Genomic DNA, 19,872 nt, shown 5'->3' on the forward strand with positions numbered 1-19,872 from the left:
ATTATATATTTTTATAAAACTACTTACCTGTGGTGACAGGCTGAAACATAGTTTCTCTAACTGTGAAAGAGAAAGAAGTATACTGTATAATAATGTAATTCTTTGAAAGCAAAGTTATAAGCAATAAAAAACTAAAGTATTAATTTTACATTAAGTATCACTCATGCCTACGTGAGGATACACTATCCTCTTCCACACATCTTACACATGATGCTTTATACATGTATTTTTATATATTTATGGAAAATCTGTGCATCAGTGGACTTCACAGCTCTTGCCCATGTTGTTCGAGAGTCAGCTGTAATTCTGCCCCAAGGAATTCATTCTAAACTTAAATTTGTGTGTTAATTTTATATTGTAACTTTGTATGAAATAGTTTTTTAATGTGGAGCTCTCTAACAGGTTTAAACTAAGTCCATTCATCAAAAAACCAATGAACAATAGAAATACTATTATCCCATATACACCATCTGTGGTCTCAGTATTTGACCTTAAGACTATTTAAAAAAATGGATTAAAAGTTCATGTAGTCTTGTACTTTCCTGATTAAACAATCCCAAACTTATTTTTCATGGTCTATGCTTCATGACTAGTATTTTCAATCTAGTTTTTAATATGTGTGAACCATCTATGGGCCAGTATTATGCTACCCTTACGAAACAGAGTTCACATGGTTTCACTCTGGACACAATGACCAATTAAACTTGAGGGACTCTGGAATCCCTAGGGCTAAAAGAGCACAGAGCAGTGTATGAACAGTAAGCCTTCAGTTACAGCTAAACCTTCTCTCCATGACTCTGTCAGTGTTGCTGGTATTTATAAAATCAGCTTCTCATTAGGAGCTTGCTGAGAAGAGCCAGGGTCAGTCAAAAACACCTGGGTGACTGAAGACATTATCTCTAATATACTTTTACCTCATCATATGAACTTTTCTCATATGTTTTTGATTCAGTCCAGTTATGTGCTAATTTCATTCTCAATCTATGGGCAAAATGTAGCTGAATAAGAATTTCACAAGAGGTGAAATGTCAAAAAGTCACTGCATTTTTCATCCTGTTTTTGGACCAAACTTCCTTCAAAACATGCACAAAGAATGGTGTAGACATCTTCTCAACACTAGAAAAGAGAAAAGGTGAGTGATGTCTACTAAACAGAATTATGTTATTATCATTGAGTGGGAAAGATCTCTCAAGATCATTTCATATACTTCCTTGCCTCTAGGTTGCTTCACATTCAATAAGCAGAGTTCAATTTGCTTCCTGGGAATCTTGAAATAAAGGTCAAATATTTCCAGTGGCTCCAAAAACACTTGTTATCATTTCACTCTTTTGCCGATTATATTGTCATACAAAAAAAAAAAAAAGGAGTATTTAGGATTCTTTTAATTAGTAGAGGATGTAGAAATAAGAGAAGAGCTATGATAACAGTGGGATGAAAATATCCTTTACAAAGGGTAATTTCATTTTTCTGATAATGTAAAAAATGAACTAATGAATGAGCATCAATGACATCAGAGACATACAAAATGTGGGAAGGAGTATTGAATAAAAGATGTGAAAAAAGAAATACAAAAAGAAATAAAAGAAATAGAAAAAAAAAAAACCCAGCTGTTGAGTAAAGTGTTTTTATTATGCCTTCAGGCAACTCAATGTCTCTTACTAACCATTGACTTGACTATCATTTACTGGGAAACAATGTTCTCAGTATTATGCTAGACACAAAGAAAAAATGACATGCACATATAATCATTTCATACTATATTATCATAAAATTATAATGTTTCAGCTCCACTAGTAGTAACTTGTCTGTTTTTTTTTTCAGATACATGGGAAGTGGAGGTAATGATACATTATTACTATTAATACTTACTGATAATGATTAATGCTCTTGATACTATTAGTGATAACTAGTTCACATTCACAGCTCTATATTCCAGAGCTGTCCTAAATTCAGATGTGTAGGCCTTGCTGCATTAAACCTATACAATAACTCTCTTATTATCAATACAGAATCTGTGAATTTTGAACACAAGGATATTCATCAATTTGCCCAGAACCATACTCAGAGAGTAAAGAGTCTGCCTGCAATGCTAGAGACCTGGGTTTAATCCCTGGGTTGGGAAGATCCTCTGGAGAAGGGAATAGCTACCCACTCCAGTATTCTTGCCTGGAGAATCCCATGAATAGAGCAGCCTGGAAGGCTACAGTCCACCGGGTCACAAAGAGTTAGATTTGACTGTGCAACTAACACTTTCACTTATACAGATCAGATATAAAATGCTGGGAGATTCTAGCTACAGAGGCAATGTTCTGAAAAGCTAACTTTTAAGGCAATTTTTTAAAACATTATCTAGTGAGTAGACAGGAGCAGGAAATGGCAACCCACTCCAGTACTCTTGCCTGGAAAATCCCATGGATGGTGGAGCCTGGTAGGCTGCAGTCCATGGGGTCGCGAAGAGTTGGACATGACTGAGCAACTTCACTTTCACTTTTCACTTTCATGCATTGGGGAAGGAAATGGCAACACATTCCAATGTTCTTGCCTGGAGAATCCCAGGGATGGGGGAGCCTGATGGGCTGCCGTTTATGGGGTAGCACAGAGTCGGACACGACTGAAGCGACTTAGCAGCAGCAGCAGCAGCAGAATTGAACAGAAAAAGCAGCATTTCCCTGTTTTGATTTGTTTCTTTATTGATGAAAAATTGCACATCTTTTCTATTTTCACCTTTGCTTCATATTTGTTCTGTCCAATCTGTCTGTTTATATCCACTGCTCTTTTTTTATTGGAGTTTTGGCCTTTTCTCATAATTATTATGTACTAATTACTTATATTTTAGTATGTTAACCATTTCTGCCATAAACTGCACATTTTTCATTTTGACTATCCTTTATCAATGTATGGACTTTTTCATGTGAAAATTTAAATGTACACACAAATAAATCAAGTCTTACATCCTTTTCTATTTTTCAGCTGAGAGTATATTATTGGCATTTACTAAATAAGGTGTATCTGTAGCTAAAAAGCCAAAATTAAAACTTCAGGTAATGGAAAGAATTATAGATCTTAGCACCATCTCTATTCATTCTCATGTAGGTATCCCATGCTAAAGTTATAGTTTATATATCAGCGTTACTAACTTGGGGAAAAAAGTATTCCACTCTGGTATAAAATATGTCAATTCTTATTATTATATCTTCTTTTTTAAGTCAATATAGCAACACTATCTATTTTTATGCTTGTAAATTCAAATGGGGTAGGTCTAAGCAATGAAAATTTAAACATGCAAAGTAGACTAAAGGAGTTTAGATGCCCTTGGGTCATATAACTAAATAACTGATAACTTTCACAGATTGAAGAAAATCAACTTTATTTGAATTTTGGCTCCTTGATTCCATTGTTTATAACTCTTGTGTCTTCCTTTGCTGCTTTCTCTATATTTCGGTGGAATTAAGGAATATATAAAAATGAATGGCCTTTAAATTCTGCTTTTGCGTCTTGGCCTTAAGATTACAGAGTGTGCAAATTATTTATTCTCATTGAGTCATAGTAGTAATAAAATGTAGATCATATCCATTTATTAGGGTTTTGGTGAGAATTAGAAAGAATTATTTCAGGCACTAAGCAATGCCTGTCACTGGTAGTAAATCAACAATTAGCTTATGCATTTTGCAGTTTTCATCAAGGTATTTGGAGATGCTGGGAGATGTCAACTGTGATCATCATTATAAACCCCAAGTTAGACATAATTTTTTACCATGAATCAAAGCATTTAATACTCATGATAGCTCTTTGTGGAAATGGATGTTCATATGTGTCATTTTAGAGAGACAGCTCAAAAGTATCCCAAGAATATACTACTAAAACAAGCATAATTTCTTTAGATCAAGTTCAGATTTACATGATGCTCTTATAACCTCTATATTACTCAGCATTTTGAGCATGGATTAAAAACTATTGAATTAAAACAGCATTTATTCTTAAAATACTGAGAGTTGGGCATGACTCAGTGACTTCACTTTCACTTTTCACTTTCATGCATTGGCGAAGGAAATGGCAACCCACTCCAGTGTTCTTGCCCAGGGATGGCAGAGCCTGGTGGGCTGCCGTCTATGGGGTTGCACAGAGTCAGACACAACTGAAGTGACTTAGCAGCAGCAGCAGCAGCAGCAGTATAAGAAAAGGGATAAGAATTGAAATGTATTGAGCACATGTAACTGTCCATGTTTCATGCATACAGGTTCATATTCTTGGCCTTTAAATGTGATGATTTGCTTCATAAAGTCAAACATAAATACTAAAACAGAAGAGCTATTTTTTAACTATACAATACCCATATTATATTTTACAGGGTTCTATTTAATTGACTATATATTTGGTGTCGAATCATTCACTATGATTATCCTAAATTCAGTTCTGTTACAATAAGAGTAGTCAATATTATCTATTGACCACTTTACTATTTTATACTTTTTAGGAATGAAAAATAAATGCATCATCATGAATTGGGCAAATGAGAGTTCCCCGAAAGAATTTGTACTACTTGGCTTTTCAGACAAGCCCTGGCTACAAAAACCTCTTTTTATGTTACTATTAATATCATACACAACCACCGTCTTTGGCAATGTGTCCATCATGATGGTCTGCATTCTGGATCCCAAGCTTCATACTCCCATGTATTTCTTTCTTACTAATCTGTCCATCTTAGATCTCTGTTACACCACAAGCACAGTCCCTCATATGCTGACGAATATTTCTCACAACAAGAAAACTATCAGCTATGCTGGCTGTGTGGCCCAGCTCATCATCTTCCTGGCCCTGGGTGCTACTGAGTGTCTCCTCCTTGCTGTTATGTCCTTTGACAGGTATGTGGCGATTTGCAGACCCCTCCACTATGTTGTCATCATGAACCCTTGGTTCTGCTTGAGGATGATAGCCTTCTCCTGGTTCACTGGCTTCAGCAACTCAGTGCTGCAGTCCTCCTTGACCCTTAACATGCCACGGTGTGGTCATCAAGAAGTGGACCACTTTTTCTGTGAGGTTCCTGCCCTTCTCAAGTTGTCCTGTGCTGACACAAAGCCTATTGTTGCTGAGCTTTTTTTCTTCAGTGTGTTAATTCTGCTAATTCCAGTGACATTGATCCTCATCTCCTATGGCTTCATAGCTCAAGCAGTATTGAGAATCAAATCTGCAGAAGGACGACGGAAAGCCTTTGGGACGTGTGGGTCTCACATGGTTGTAGTCTCTCTCTTTTTTGGAACAGGCATATACATGTATCTACAACCACCTTCTTCCACCTCTAAGGACTGGGGGAAAATCGTTTCTCTCTTCTATGGGATATTCACACCCATGTTGAACCCCCTCATCTATAGCCTTAGAAATAAAGATATGAAGGAGGCCTTTAAGAGGCTGATGCTGTTAACATTTTACTATAAAAAGTAAGAAGTGTTCCATCATGATGAGAATCTTCTGAGTCTTTTTTTCTCTTGAAAATAGTAATAATGTTCAAACTAATTTTTCTATTTTTCAGGCTCTTACAAGTTTACGGAGTTAGGCCAACAGTTAGAAAATCTTCCTAACTTCAGGAAGCAATGCTGAGACCATAAGCTATATTCTTCTAAATTAAAAGTTCCTTTGCCTTCTATAAGTTTCCTCAATGAACTTTGTTTCTTGAGGCCAAGCCATGCTAATTCCCTCCTGTCAATGCCTGACTATTCAGAACGCTTGGATGGTTTACCTTCCCACTTATACTATATGTTAGAGAACAATCTTGTCTACCACCTTAGTTAGGGAGTTCCATATCTTTCTGACTAAATGACCAGCAATCCCAAGACAGAAGTTTTCCCATAGCACACAAGTCCTCATATGCACGCTTCAGAACTGTTCCAAGCATGTAGTCTGTCCCAAATCTAGTAACAGCTGACTTTAAACTAGCTAAATGTGTGCATCTCATCCTAGAAACTGGAAATATCAGTTGAATTTTTGAAATATTTATTTATTTATTTTTCACTGTGCTGGGCTTTGTTGCTACACACAGGCTTTCTCTTGTTGGGGTGAGTGGGGCCTACATTGCAGTTGCAATGAGAGGACTTCTCTTGTTGTGGAGCACAAGTCCTAGGGCACGTGGGCTTCAGTAGTTGTGGCAAACGGGCTAAGTTGCTCTGTGGAATATGAGATCTTCCTGAGTCAGGGATCAAACCAGTGTCCCTTGCACTGCAATGTGGGTTCTTAACCACTGGACCATAAAGGAAGCCCTCAGCTGAATTTTATTTCTAACCTTCTTTTTAATTCATCCCTTTATTTCCAATGAATTGCATTTTTTTCCTTTCTTCTTTCATTCCCCAAATCCTTACTTGTCCCAAGTTCTGCAACCAAGCACACAGGATCTCCCCTAAATTATGACGTTATTTATAAAAATGGTAATAGGAAATTTTTCTAACATTGATCTGAATTAATTCACTTTATTTGGATAGTCACTCAATAAGTATTTATTGATCACTAGGTAGCGCTAGACCAGAGAGAAAACAATCAGAGTTCCTCTACTAAAAAATATTCTAGTTCACAGAGGAAACGACTCTTAACCTCAGATACTTGAATGATTACTTGTAGTTAACAATGTAAGGGCATAGATGGGACAACATTTTAGGCAGCAGAGAAAAGGTTACAAAACACATAAAAAAAAGAGGCTGTAGATGATAACTGAAAAGTTGAAAAGTTTGGATTTTATCCAGTTATGAAAACAGAATACTTAGATCACAGAAGGTATCAGAAGCACAAACTATCTAAAAATGTAAGTACAGAGTATGGCAGAATATATAATAAGCATGTGTTTACTAAATGTGACATTTCCAATAAATGGGAAAGGGAAAAAGTTTAAATATATGGAGTTTAAAATGTTTGTTTAGCACAAAAAGAAAGCAGTAAGCATTTCAAGACACTGTAAATGAATGAATACAATTATATCTCAATATAAGTGCCATTTTTAAGATTTCACAACCATTTTGTACCACTGCCATCTCTTTTTGAATATATGATAGACATTTCCAACTCAGCACAATCAAAAGCTGAACACCTGCTCTCTCCACCACAAAGTCTTCTTCTAAAGCTCACTATTTTAGTAAGTTGATTCACTTGTTGTGAATCTGCAAGTCAGAAACCATTAGCCATATCTTAAACCATCTCTTGCATAATTTTCTACATCAAAACCATTAGGAAGACAAATCAGTCATTCCTCTTTCGTACCTCCCACCCTTCCATTCTTTTCCAACTTCACACTCCTGGTTCCATACTCTTTTTCTGCTGCTACTGCTAAGTCGCTTCAGTCGTGCCCAACTCTGTGCGACCCCATAGACGGCAGCCCACCAGGCTTGCCCGTCCCTGGGATTCTCCAGGCAAGAACACTGGAGTGGGTTGCCATTTCCTTCTCCAAAGGAAGAGGAATGTATGGCTGTATTTCCCAGCCATACAGCCTTCTGTCTTGCACTTAGCATTTTTCCTTAAAGTGCAGAATGTTTGAGCATTCTTCTCCTTCCACACCTGGCATGCTGCAAACTATGGGGCCACAAAGAGTCGGATCATATACCTCTCATTTATGGTATTTATCCTTCTAAGTGATCATTTGATAAGTGCCTTTACTTACTACTAGACTGTAGCAAAGAGCAAAGTTTGGTTTTGTTCACCAAGACACTCACAAAACTTAATTTTGGGGACAAAAATTAAAATATCTGTTATCAAAACTATGGATAATTTTAGCTAATAACCAAATTTTCATTTATTCTTTTAAAAGAATTTTCAGAAATATAAAACTCTCTGGGGTGAGGAAAATGGTCCTGTGAAATTCCATGGTGGGATATAAACTCAAATTCTCAAGGCTAAAGAAATTTAACTTCTCTGTAAAAATGAAAATCTAGTGACAGTCACATATAGTTATTAGTAATCATTTATCTTTGAAAAATTACATAAATGCATTACTCTATTTTAGTAAAAGCAAATAGTTTTACGGGTGAGAAATCATCTTTAAACATTGCTGGCATATTAGTTTATCCCTATAGGAATAAAGGTTATAGTTTCTCTTCACATGCATTGTATCTTACTAATATACCTAGGTTCTTATTCATTAAGTGAAAGATTCTTTATATTCTATAGCACTTTACAGTTTTCAAGATTCACACACATTATTCCATAAAATCCCATAAAACCTTTTTTTTTCCTACCCCTATATTGCCCTTTTCACTTTCCTCTCCAAACTGATAACCACTAGCTTGTCCTTTGCATCTGTGAGTGTGCTTCTTTTTTGTTATAATCACTAGTTTTTGTGTTTTTCTAGGTCCCACACATAAATGATATCATACAGTATTTGCCTTTCTCTATCTGACCTATTTCACATAGAATAATGCCCTCCAAGTCCATCCATACTGCTGGAGATGGCAAATTTTAATTCTTTTTCCTATATCTCCTCAAGCAAGGGAAACGAAGGCAAAATTTTTAAGAGGGGGCTAAGTCAAACAAAAAAATCCTTTCCACAACAAAGGAAACTATCAACAAAACAAAAAGACTGCCTACTGAATGGGAGAAAATATTTGCAAATATATGTGACAAGAAGTTAATATTCAAAACATACAAAGAAAGCATAACTCAAAAAATCTGATTTAAAAAATGGGCAGAGAACCTAAATAGGCATTTTCCAAAAAATTTCATACAGATGACTTACATTCAAAAGATGCTCAAAACCACTAGCCATCAGATAGAGGCAAATCAAAACCACAATGAGATATCTCTTCACACCTATCAGAATGGCTATTATCAGATGGACAACAAATAACAAATGTTGGCAAGGATGTGGAAAAAAGGGAACCCTTATGCACTGTTGGTGGGAATTGCTTTAGCACAGTGGAAAACATATGGAGGTTCCTCAAAATATTAAAAACAGAAAATTAAAAAAAAAAGATTCTAGAGCAAAACACTGTCTCAGAAAATAAATAGAACTACCATATGATCCAGAAATTCCACTCCTGGGTATTTATCCAAAGGAAAAAAAACCACTAATTCAAAAAGATATGTGTAAAACTGATTCACTTTGCTGTACAGCAGAAGCTAACACAGCACTGGAAATCCAATAAAAGTTAATTTAAAAATTAAAACATAAAGAAGTACCTCCAAACCACTCCCCCCCGAAAAAAAGATATATGCTCCCTTATGTTCATTTGCAGATTAATTTACAATAGCCAAGACATGGAAGCAAAATACATGCCCATCAATAGATGAGTAGATAAATAAGTAATGGAATATATATACAATGGACTCTCACTTAGACAAAGAATGAAATCTTGCCATTTGTGACAACATAGATGGGCCTAGAGGGTATTATGAGAAGTGAAACAAGTCAGATAGAGAAAGACTGTGATTTCACTGACATGTAAAATCTAAAAATAGTACATATGTACAGACATGACTAAACAGAAACAAAGTCCTAGATACAGAGAACAAATAGGTAGCTGCCAGATGGGAGGGGGTTGGAGGGAGGAAAAAGTGGCTGAGGGAAACTAAGGCACAAATGTACAGTTACAAAATAAATGCATCGTGGGTATAAAATATACAGTGTGAAGCCTATAGTCAATAGCTGTGTAATAGCTTCATATGATGATAGATGGTAACTAGATTTACTGTGGTGATCATTTTGAAACGTACAAAAATATGCTGTGCACCAGGAACTCATTCAGTGTTGTAGTTCAATTATACTTCAACAAACAAACTCACAGAAACAGATCAGATTTGTTGTTATTAGGGGTAGGGTATGGAGTGGAAGAGAACTGGATAAAAGTGATCAAAATGTACAAATTTCCAAATATAAGATAAAAAGTTATAGGGATGCAATGCACAACAGGATTAATTAATATTGCTGTATGTGATATATGAAAGTTGTTGAGAGAGTAAATCCTCAGAGTTCTCAGCACAAGGAAAAAATATTTTTAAATTTCTTTTAATTTGTATCTTTGTAAGATGATGAATGTACACTAAATTTACTGTGGTCATCATTTCATGATATATCATTATGCTGTACAACTTAAACTTATACAATGCTCTATGTTAATTATATCTCAATAAAACTGAAAAAAATTAAAACATAGATGTTAAAATCCGTGGGTTAAAATTTGATCAGGATCAAGATATTTATATAATTTCAGGCCTTTCCCTTCTAATTAGATTTTAATTTCTAAGGAAAAAATATCACAACTTGTCATAGGAGAGACCTGGGGGACATCACCTTAATCAAGTGACTGAACTTAACAGCATCACCTGTAAGACAAACCAGCCTCATGTACCTTTCTGTATTGATTGGCTCCTGCATGGGGAACAAAATAAAGCACATTTTGGAGATAATCAACAAGATTGAATATAAATTGTGGATTAGATAATAGTACAGTTATATTGTTATAAAATATCCCAGTTTTGATAACTGTAGTAGCTATGTAAGAAAATGTGCTATTCTGAGTAACTGTACACTGTACTTGGAAAGCTCCAGGACACTGCTGAAAGAAATTGAAGGCAACACAAAGAGATGGAAAATAAACTGTGCTTATAGAATGGAAGAATTATTATTGCTAAAATGACCCTGGGGAAGACATGGCCAGTACTCACTTCAGGTCCAGCTGTCTCTCCAAACACCCTGGGCACACACAGACTGCACAGGGATGAACCCACACAAAGACACACCTCCAAAACTGAGATAGGTAACAGTTTCACATAATTTCACTGAGACAGAGAGAGTTTAATGAAACAAGATGACAAAAGAATATGTCTTGAATGAAAGACCAAGAAACAACAGCCCTTGAAAAAACTCTAATGAAACAGGTAAATAATTTACCTGATAAAAAGTTCAAGGCAATAGTAACAAGAATGTTAACTGAACTGAGTGAAAGATAGATCAACACAGTGTGAATTTTACCAAAGAACTGGAAAATATAATAAAGGACCAGTCAGAGCTAAAGAATACAGTGTGTGAAATGAAAACTTCAGGAGGAGAAATTAATAGCAGATTAAATAATATAGAAGAATGCATATGCCATCTGGAAAAATGCAAATCACCCAATTAGACAGAAAAAAAATTAAAGAAACAGAAAACCATTTTGTTTTAAATGAGAATAGTTTACAAGAACTCTGGGACAACATCCTTCACATTACCATTCACAATATAGGGATCTCAGAGAAAGGAGTCAAAATGTATTCGATGAAATTAGGGCTGAAACCTCCCTGAACCTGAAGAAGGAAACAGGTATTCAGATATAGGAAGCACAGAGATTTCTATTGTAAGATTTCACTCACATGTGGAATCTAAAAAATAAACAAAACAAAAATAAACTTACAGGTACAAAAAACAAATTAGTGATTACCAGAAGGGAAGTGTACTGGGACATGAGTGAAATGGGTGAAGGCGGTCAACTGTAAGATGATGAATGGCAAGTAGACTTGTGATAGTGATTACTTTCTAGTGTATACAGATGCCGAATTATAATGTTGTACATGTGAAAATTATATAATTGTTTAAAACCACCAATGAAAATCTTGTTTCGCCACATATCAGTTTGCCCTTTGTGAGTTATTTCACTAGTATTTCATTCATCTGGAGCCAAGTTTACTGACATACTGCAAATAAGCATCAATCTCTTACTTCTTTATTATAAATCATTTTTCATTACAACAAATTTTTGTCTGTAATTTTTTCAGTGTTATATTTGAAGCAACAGGGAAAGTGATTGATACATAGCAGGCACTCAACAAATATTTATTGCTTAAATAAATGAATGAAACACTGAGACATTAATTTATTCTTGACACATTTTTAATTGTTTAAACCAAATGTGGAACTTTAACATAGCATTCGGTCAGGTTAAAAGTCTATATTATACCATGCTACTGTGGAAGAAATATTTGAAGACAAGACCCTTTTTGTTCCTTAAAAATCATACACCATGGCCAAGTGGGCTTTATCCCAGGGATGCAAGGATTCTTCAATATCCGCAAATCAATCAATGTAATTCACCACATTAACAAATTGAAAAATAAAAACCATATGATTATCTCAATAGATGCAGAGAAGGCCTTTGACAAAATTCAACATCCATTTATGATAAAAACTCTCCAGAAAGCAAGAATAGAAGGAGCATACCTCAACGTAATAAAAGCTATATATGACAAACCCACAGCTAACATTATCCTCAATGGTGAAAAATTGAAAGCATTTCCCCTAAAGTCAGGAACAAGACAAGGGTGTCCCCTTTCACCGCTACTATTCAACATAGTTCTGGAAGTTTTGGCCACAGCAATCAGAGCAGAAAAAGAAATAAAAAGAATCCAAATTGGGAAAGAAGAAGTAAAACTCTCACTGTTTGCAGATGACATGATCCTCTACATGGAAAACCCTAAAGACTCCACCAGAAAATTACTAGAGCTCATCAATGAATATAGTAAAGTTGCAGGATATAAAATCAACACACAGAAATCCCTTGCATTCCTATACAATAATAATGAGAAAGTAGAAAAAGAAATTAAGGAAACAATTCCATTCACCATTGCAACGAAAAGAATAAAATACCTAGGAATATATCTACCTAAAGAAACTAAAGACCTATATACAGAAAACTATAAAGCACTGATGAAAGAAATCAAAGAGGACACTAATAGATGGAGAAATATACCATGTTCATGGATAGAAAGAATCAATATAGTGAAAATGAGTATACTACCCAAAGCAATTTACAAATTCAGTGCAATCCCTATCAAGCTACTAGCCATATTTTTCACAGAACTAGAACAAATAATTTCAAGATTTGTATGGAAATACAAAAAACCTCGAATAGCCAAAGCAATCTTGAGAAAGAAGAATGGAACTGGAGGAATCAACTTGCCTGACTTCAGGCTCTACTACAAAGCCACAGTCATCAAGACAGTATGGTACTGGCACAAAGACAGACATATAGATCAATGGAACAAAATAGAAAGCCCAGAGATAAATCCACACACATATGGACACCTTATTTTTGACAAAGGAGGCAAGAATATACAATGGAGTAAAGACAATCTCTTTAACAAGTGGTGCTGGGAAAAGTGGTCAACCACTTGTAAAAGAATGAAACTAGATCACTTTCTAACACCGCACACAAAAATAAACTCAAAATGGATTAAAGATCTAAATGTAAGATCAGAAACTATAAAACTCCTAGAGGAGAACATAGGCAAAACACTCTCAGACTCTCAGACATAAATCACAGCAGGATCCTCTATGATCCACCTCCCAGAATACTGGAAATAAAAGCAAAAGTAAACAAATGGGATCTAATTAAAATTAAAAGCTTCTGCACAACAAAGGAAAATATAAGCAAGGTGAAAAGACAGGCTTCGGAATGGGAGAAAATAATAGCAAATGAAGCAACTGACAAACAACTAATCTCAAAAATATACAAGCAACTCCTGCAGCTCAATTCCAGAAAAGTCAACGACCCAATCAACAAATGGGCCAAAAAACTAAATGGACATTTCTCCAAAGAAGACATACGGATGGCTAACAAACACATGAAAAGATGCTCAACATCACTCATTATTAGAGAAATGCAAATCAAAACCACAATGAGGTACCACTTCACACCAGTCAGAATGGCTGCGATCCAAAAATCTGCAAGCAATAAATGCTGGAGAGGGTCTGGAGAAAAGGGAACCCTCCTACACTGTTGGTGGGAATGCAAACTAGTACAGCCACTATGGAGAACAGTGTGGAGATTCCTTAAAAAATTGCAAATAGAACTACCTTATGACCCAGCAATCCCACTGCTGGGCATACACACCGAGGAAACCAGAATTGAAAGAGACACATGTACCCCAATGTTCATCGCAGCACTGTTTATAATAGCCAGGACATGGAAAAAACCTAGATGTCCATCAGCAGATGAATGGATAAGAAAGCTGTGGTACATATACACAATGGAGTATTACTCAGCCATTAAAAAGAATTCATTTGAATCAGTTCTAATGAGGTGGATGAAACTGGAGCCGATTATACAGAGTGAAGTAAGCCAGAAAGAAAAACACCAATACAGTATACTAACACATATATATGGAATTTAGAAAGATGGCAATGACGACCCTGTATGCAAGACAGGAAAAAAGACACAGATGTGTATAACGGACTTTTGGACTCAGAGGGAGAGGGAGAGGGTGGGATGATTTGGGAGAATGGCATTCTAACATGTATACAATCATGTAAGAATTGAATCGCCAGTCAATGTCTGACGCAGGATATAGCATGCTTGGGGCTGGTGCATGGGGATGACCCAGAGAAATGTTATGGGGAGGGAAGTAGGAGGGGGGTTCATGTTTGGGAACGCATGTAAGAATTAAAGATTTTAAAATTAAAAAAAATTAAAAACTAAAAAAAAAAAAAATAATAATATTAGAAGGCGACTGCCTCTTCTCTCTCTGTGTAGAAATAAAATTATTTGCAGGAATCTCAAGAAATAATATCCTGAGGAAAAAATAAAAGAAAATTGTATCTTGACCCCCAAAATAATTGTCTTAAATTTTCTCTGTTATTCAAGGAGATTTTCCATGAAATTTTTTAGGAAGACTGCATTTTCTAGGATTCTTGGTCCTAAATTCATTTTCTTAAATTCATTCAACAAGGAAAATGCCAAAATTTATCATTTCATTTTACTATGGCAAGAGGAAAGAAAGTAGTATACCCGCTAGGGAATTTCTATCATGCTTCTTGCCAAGAGTTTTCCACTGAGGTTTATTACTTGTATGGAGAAAATGTCCCACAGCTTTATATAAAGAGGAAGAACCTTTCCTGAGCAATTGTTTTAGAGTAAAATGGGTTTTCATATCTAAACATATTTAAGATGCTTCAAATCAAATATATTTATAATGTTAAGGACCTACAATAAGAAGTAAAGACCTACAATAAGAAGTAAACATACTGAAACAGAGAGAAAATTCAGTCCTTATCTCCAATTAATCCTGATGGAAAGTAAATATCAATGTCAATAAAGGGAAGTACTACCATTGAATATCAACATTAATTTAAAGTAAGTATTATCTGTAAGTGATTGTGATCTGTTTTGCTTGATGATTTATATCATTTTGTACAAGATTTTGTGCAAAGCTGCATACTAAAAAAAAATGTGTAAGTAAATTGGCACTTTTAGTATTAATAGTATTGAAATGCTCCTATTTTGGAAAAATAAATCTAGAGATACTGTTTGTGTTAGCGGTCATTTTCATTAATTTAAATATATGTGTGCTGACATAAAATCTTAAAATCATTAACATTATGTTAAAGCCAAAGGATATGAGTAATTTTTGGAAATGAAAGGGAAGAAAATGCAAATCTTATGAGACTTCTTCTGGTGGAGATAAGTACAGTGTTAATATTTGGATACAACCTAAGAAAAATTAATTTGAAGATGGAGACTCATAATCAACCTGGACACTATAGTTCATGAAAATAACCAACCAAACATTAAGTATTACTTACAAAAGTGTAGCCATACATATTGGGTTGGTTAATCCTAATAGCACAGTAAGGTAGATAAGGGAGGTTCCAAATATTTAAGCAGTTCATAAAAGATACATTTGTTAATCATTACAGTGAAATGGATCCAGTTTTCTGATTTCGTATCCTATTACACCAGTGCTTTTTCAAACATTTTACCATTGCCTAAAGCTACTTTTATATTTTATATAATAAGCCTAGTCATACACGTATACATATACTCACACTTGTAATGGAAACAAATATTATAAAATCAATAAAATGATATATAACCATTAAATGTGTGATAGATTACAATTCACAGTATGAAAAACACATATATATTATACTGCATTTTTAAGAACTGATACCTTTAATAATTTTATATAGCCAGTCTGTACAATCAATTATTGCCTGTCTTGTTTTTTTTTTAAGTTCTGAACGTGTTGCAAGGAATCAGTTTCTTTTAGGTGTATTTTTTTTAATGACAAAAATTTACTTTGGCAAAAGTAATTTTAGAATTTGAGACATAGGATTAAGGAAAAGCACTATATCTTATTTCTGTGTAAAGCAGATGAATCCAGCTGAAGCCCAGTGAATTCTAAAATTGCCCAGAAATCAACTCAAAAATTCAACCAGAGAATGATGAAGCTCAACTGAGTAAGGATGAAGGAAATGAACACAGGCAGTAAGTCAGCATGGGTGGTTCTTGGGAAATAGTCTTCTATTTTGTTATTTTCTCTAATATAAGAGCAATTGTGAGACCCCCCTTTCTCTAATAATTAAACTATGAAAATTTGTTATATTTCATTTCCTAGGTAAAATATCAAGATTTGTTAGTCTTCCTTTCAAGTGTACTACAAAATCATTATTTGGGACATTTTGTCTCATAATTTTTTATTTTGCAAATATCAAATCACATCACTGGAGTTTTACCACAGAGAAAAATCCCTTCATAACTCATGTTATTTAACTGAATAAATTGACCATCAAGAGTATTTAATACTGAAATGCAAATCTTCCCTTTGACTTAAATCCACAAACAAGAGCAACAGTCATGAATGCAGGCAATGCAAGTACCCCACAGTTTTTCATTCTCTTGGGTTTCTCTGACCATCCCTGGTTGGAAATGCCACTCTTCACAATAGTTCTTGCTGCTTACATCTGCACATTAGCGGGAAACATCTCGATTATTGTGATATCCAGGGTAGATCCTCAACTTGACAGCCCTATGTACTTCTTCCTTTCCAACCTCTCCTTCCTGGACCTTTGTTTTACTACAACCACCACCCCTCAACTGCTGCTGAACCTCTGGGGCCCAGATAAGTCTATCACTTATGGAGGCTGTGTGACCCAGTTTTATATGTTTCACTTCCTGGGAGCCACTGAATGCATCCTCTTAGCTGTGATGTCCTTGGATCGTTATGTGGCCATCTGCAAGCCTTTGAGGTACCCAGTTATCATGAAACAGCAACTCTGTATCTTCCTAGTGGTCATGGCATGGCTAAGTGGTTTGGCTAACTCCTTGCTTCAGTCATCCCTCACCATCCAGCTGCCACTCTGTGGCAACAACAAGGTAGATGACTTCCTGTGTGAGGTCCCAGTGATGATCAAGATGTCATGTGCTGACACCACATTCAATGTAGCTATGCTCTCTACTGTGGGCACTTTCTATTCCCTGGTTCCCTTGTCACTTATTCTTGTCTCCTACGGGTTCATTGTAGCTACAGTGCTCAGAATTCGGTCCTCAGAGGGAAAGAAGAAGGCCTTTAACACATGTAGTTCTCATGTTATTGTTGTATCTCTCTTCTATGGACCGGTAATTAGCATGTATGTGCAACCTTCTTCTACTAACTCCCAGGATAAGAACAAACTAATGTCCCTTTTCTACAGTTTGGTAACTCCTATGCTTAATCCTTTTATTTATACTTTAAGGAACAAAGACATGAAAAGGGCAATGATGAGCCTTCTTGTCTTATTGTACCATCAAAGAAGAGAATAAACATAGCTATTTTTGTGCTTCATACTCTCCATATAGGGCTTGGAAGAGCCCCTGTTCTAAAAGCACTTCTGATTTTACCTCCTCTCAAAATTCTCCCTAAAATGTAGCTTTTTAATATATAGCTATCATAATAAATAAAATAAACATGTGGTACAACATTTTAGATAAAATTTATAAAAATGTTAAAATTCATTTGTATATAAATTGTGTCTTAGGAAGTATTGAAAGACATATCTTAAAAATATCTCTATGTGACAAATCCTCTCATGTGTAGGCACATTTGATGCACCTGGTTGTACTTGCTAGAGGGCTGTTTTTCAGCTTTGGCACACATTACAATCTTTAAACTTATAAGGACTAACTCCTCTACAGAACTCTTATATCAGAATTTTAAGAAATCATGTCCAGAAAATAAGTTTTTGAAACTGCCTCAGTTAACTTTGAAGTACATGCAGAATTTGTGAGGACCATCATCGGAAAAACAAATTGAGATATCCATTAGGGACAGAGGTCAGAAGGGATCTCAAATATGGGAAAAGGTATAAGCTGACCCTTCCCCTCCAAAATAGGTGACAATTTGCTGAAAGATTGAAGAGTTTCAAATGCTCTAAGCTTTAAAAGAAAGATATAAATGCATAAGCAGAAAAATTAAAAACACAACCCCTAGCAAACACTAAGGCAAATGCAACAATACCAAATTGAATACCTAGACAATATGATTTCCTTAAAAAACCAATACAGAATTGTAAAGTAAAATAAAGTAAAAATAAACAATAAATAAATAAATATTCTATGAAATTCAGCTAAGTACTTCAATCAATAGTGAAACTCTCATTTATGTGCAATAAAATTTTTTGAAATTGGTTTCCTAAAACTAAATTATACAACAAAGAATTGACAATTGAATTGTTACTGTTGATTACTAAATTATCAGTATGGGTAAGTAAATATTTAAAACTATCTCAAACAAACCAAAAATGAAAAGAAGAAACCATAAGAAATTATGCAAGAAAACATATGATTTAGAGAATAGACACATGAAACTAAATATAAACAACAGGAATGGTAGTTGAATGAAAACAATAGATAGAGGAGAAATAACTAAGTAAATAGTCAGAAAATTCCGTGGGAATGAGAGGTTCCAGCCATACATTAGACACTCCAGGCCTGGGATTTGACACCGGGAAAATAACCCCCATTAGCCGGTTTGAAAACCAATGGGGCTTAGATCAGAGCTATAAGAAACCAAGACTCCACTCTTAAAGAGAGCACCACAGTCACGCTTACTCTTGATCACAGTGCAGAAGCTACAAACTGAACACTGCATGGGCTCTGGTCAGCTTGCCAGGACTGCACCAGCAAGACCCCGGCCCACACCAGCCTCCAGCTCCAGCCCCTCTCGCCCTGGCATTGCTCTCCTCTGTAGCAGAGGCTGTTGCCAATGAGAACACCCACACTTAGAAGGAAAGGAGCTGGCTTGGAGCCCAGTCATGCCCTCACCAGGGCCAGGGCAGTCATTGCCAATGTATGTGTCCATGCTCACACATGAGAGGAGCAAAACCTAGGAAGGAGAACATTATCACTGGTGGGCATGAGGCCACCTTACTGGCATGGCACCAACCACTCTTGCCCCAACCCAGCCTCCAACCAAGACATGCATATACTGGGGGAAAAGTGAAACCAGGCCAAGAGTGCAACTTCATGCCCTCAGGCCCAGGCAAGGACTCAACCAAGGTAGAGACAACCATCACACCCAAGAGAAACCCAACTCTGTCAGAGTTCCTTGTCTAGCCCCTTGGGCCTTGAACCCACCTCCAAAAGGATGATGAGCACAAGAGAGGTGCTTACTCACACCTGACTCTGACTCAAGCCCCTCCTACACCAGCCATACCTCACACCAAGGTGGTGGCTGCCAGCACACACGGAGAGAAGATGCAGCCCATGCTCACTTCAGATCCAGCTCTCCTGCTGAAGCCCCTGGGCACACACAGAATGCCTAAGGATGCCTCAAGACCAGGATAGGTAACTACTTCACTTAATTTGATAAAGACAGAGAAAGTTAAACAAAATGAGAAGACAAAGTAATATGTTTCAAATAAAGAACATACCTGAAAAAAAACCCTAATGAAATGAGATAATTCACCTGATAAAGAGTTCAAAGCAGGAGATCAATCAAGTTTGAGATGGCTGCCCCAGATGGGGACTTAGAGGAAAAAAAGGAGAATACATGGGCAGAGATATGCCCTAGGGAGTGAGCGGCTGGAGCTACAGATTGAGTGACCCAGTCCCGGGGTCCTACACAGGGCAGATGAGTCCTCTTGACTGACCAGAGGATCACTGGGACTAACAG

The 19,872-nt window shown here is 36.0% G+C and overlaps 2 protein-coding genes across 2 annotated transcripts; both read left to right on the forward strand.

Moving 5' to 3' along the window:
* The first annotated feature begins 4,497 nt into the window (after positions 1 to 4,497).
* On the forward strand, positions 4,498 to 5,439 carry LOC101116514 (putative olfactory receptor 2B3). The gene has a single exon (XM_004019019.4). The coding sequence runs from the start codon at positions 4,498 to 4,500 to the stop codon at positions 5,437 to 5,439; it is 942 nt and encodes a 313-aa protein (XP_004019068.2).
* Positions 5,440 to 16,577: 11,138 nt separating this feature from the next.
* On the forward strand, positions 16,578 to 17,522 carry LOC101119515 (olfactory receptor 2B11-like). Its single transcript, XM_004019304.3, has one exon. It carries the CDS (start codon positions 16,578 to 16,580, stop codon positions 17,520 to 17,522), a length of 945 nt encoding a protein of 314 aa, XP_004019353.2.
* Positions 17,523 to 19,872: the final 2,350 nt, after the last annotated feature.

This window comes from Ovis aries, chromosome 20, assembly GCF_016772045.2.
Source record: "Ovis aries strain OAR_USU_Benz2616 breed Rambouillet chromosome 20, ARS-UI_Ramb_v3.0, whole genome shotgun sequence".
NCBI classification, from domain to species: Eukaryota; Metazoa; Chordata; class Mammalia; order Artiodactyla; family Bovidae; genus Ovis; species Ovis aries.

Bases quoted from the DNA above. Each gene is read 5' to 3' on its own strand.
- LOC101116514 (XM_004019019.4), top strand. From the start codon at position 4,498: ATGAATTGGGCAAATGAGAGTTCCCCGAAAGAATTTGTACTACTTGGC.
- LOC101119515 (XM_004019304.3), top strand. From the start codon at position 16,578: ATGAATGCAGGCAATGCAAGTACCCCACAGTTTTTCATTCTCTTGGGT.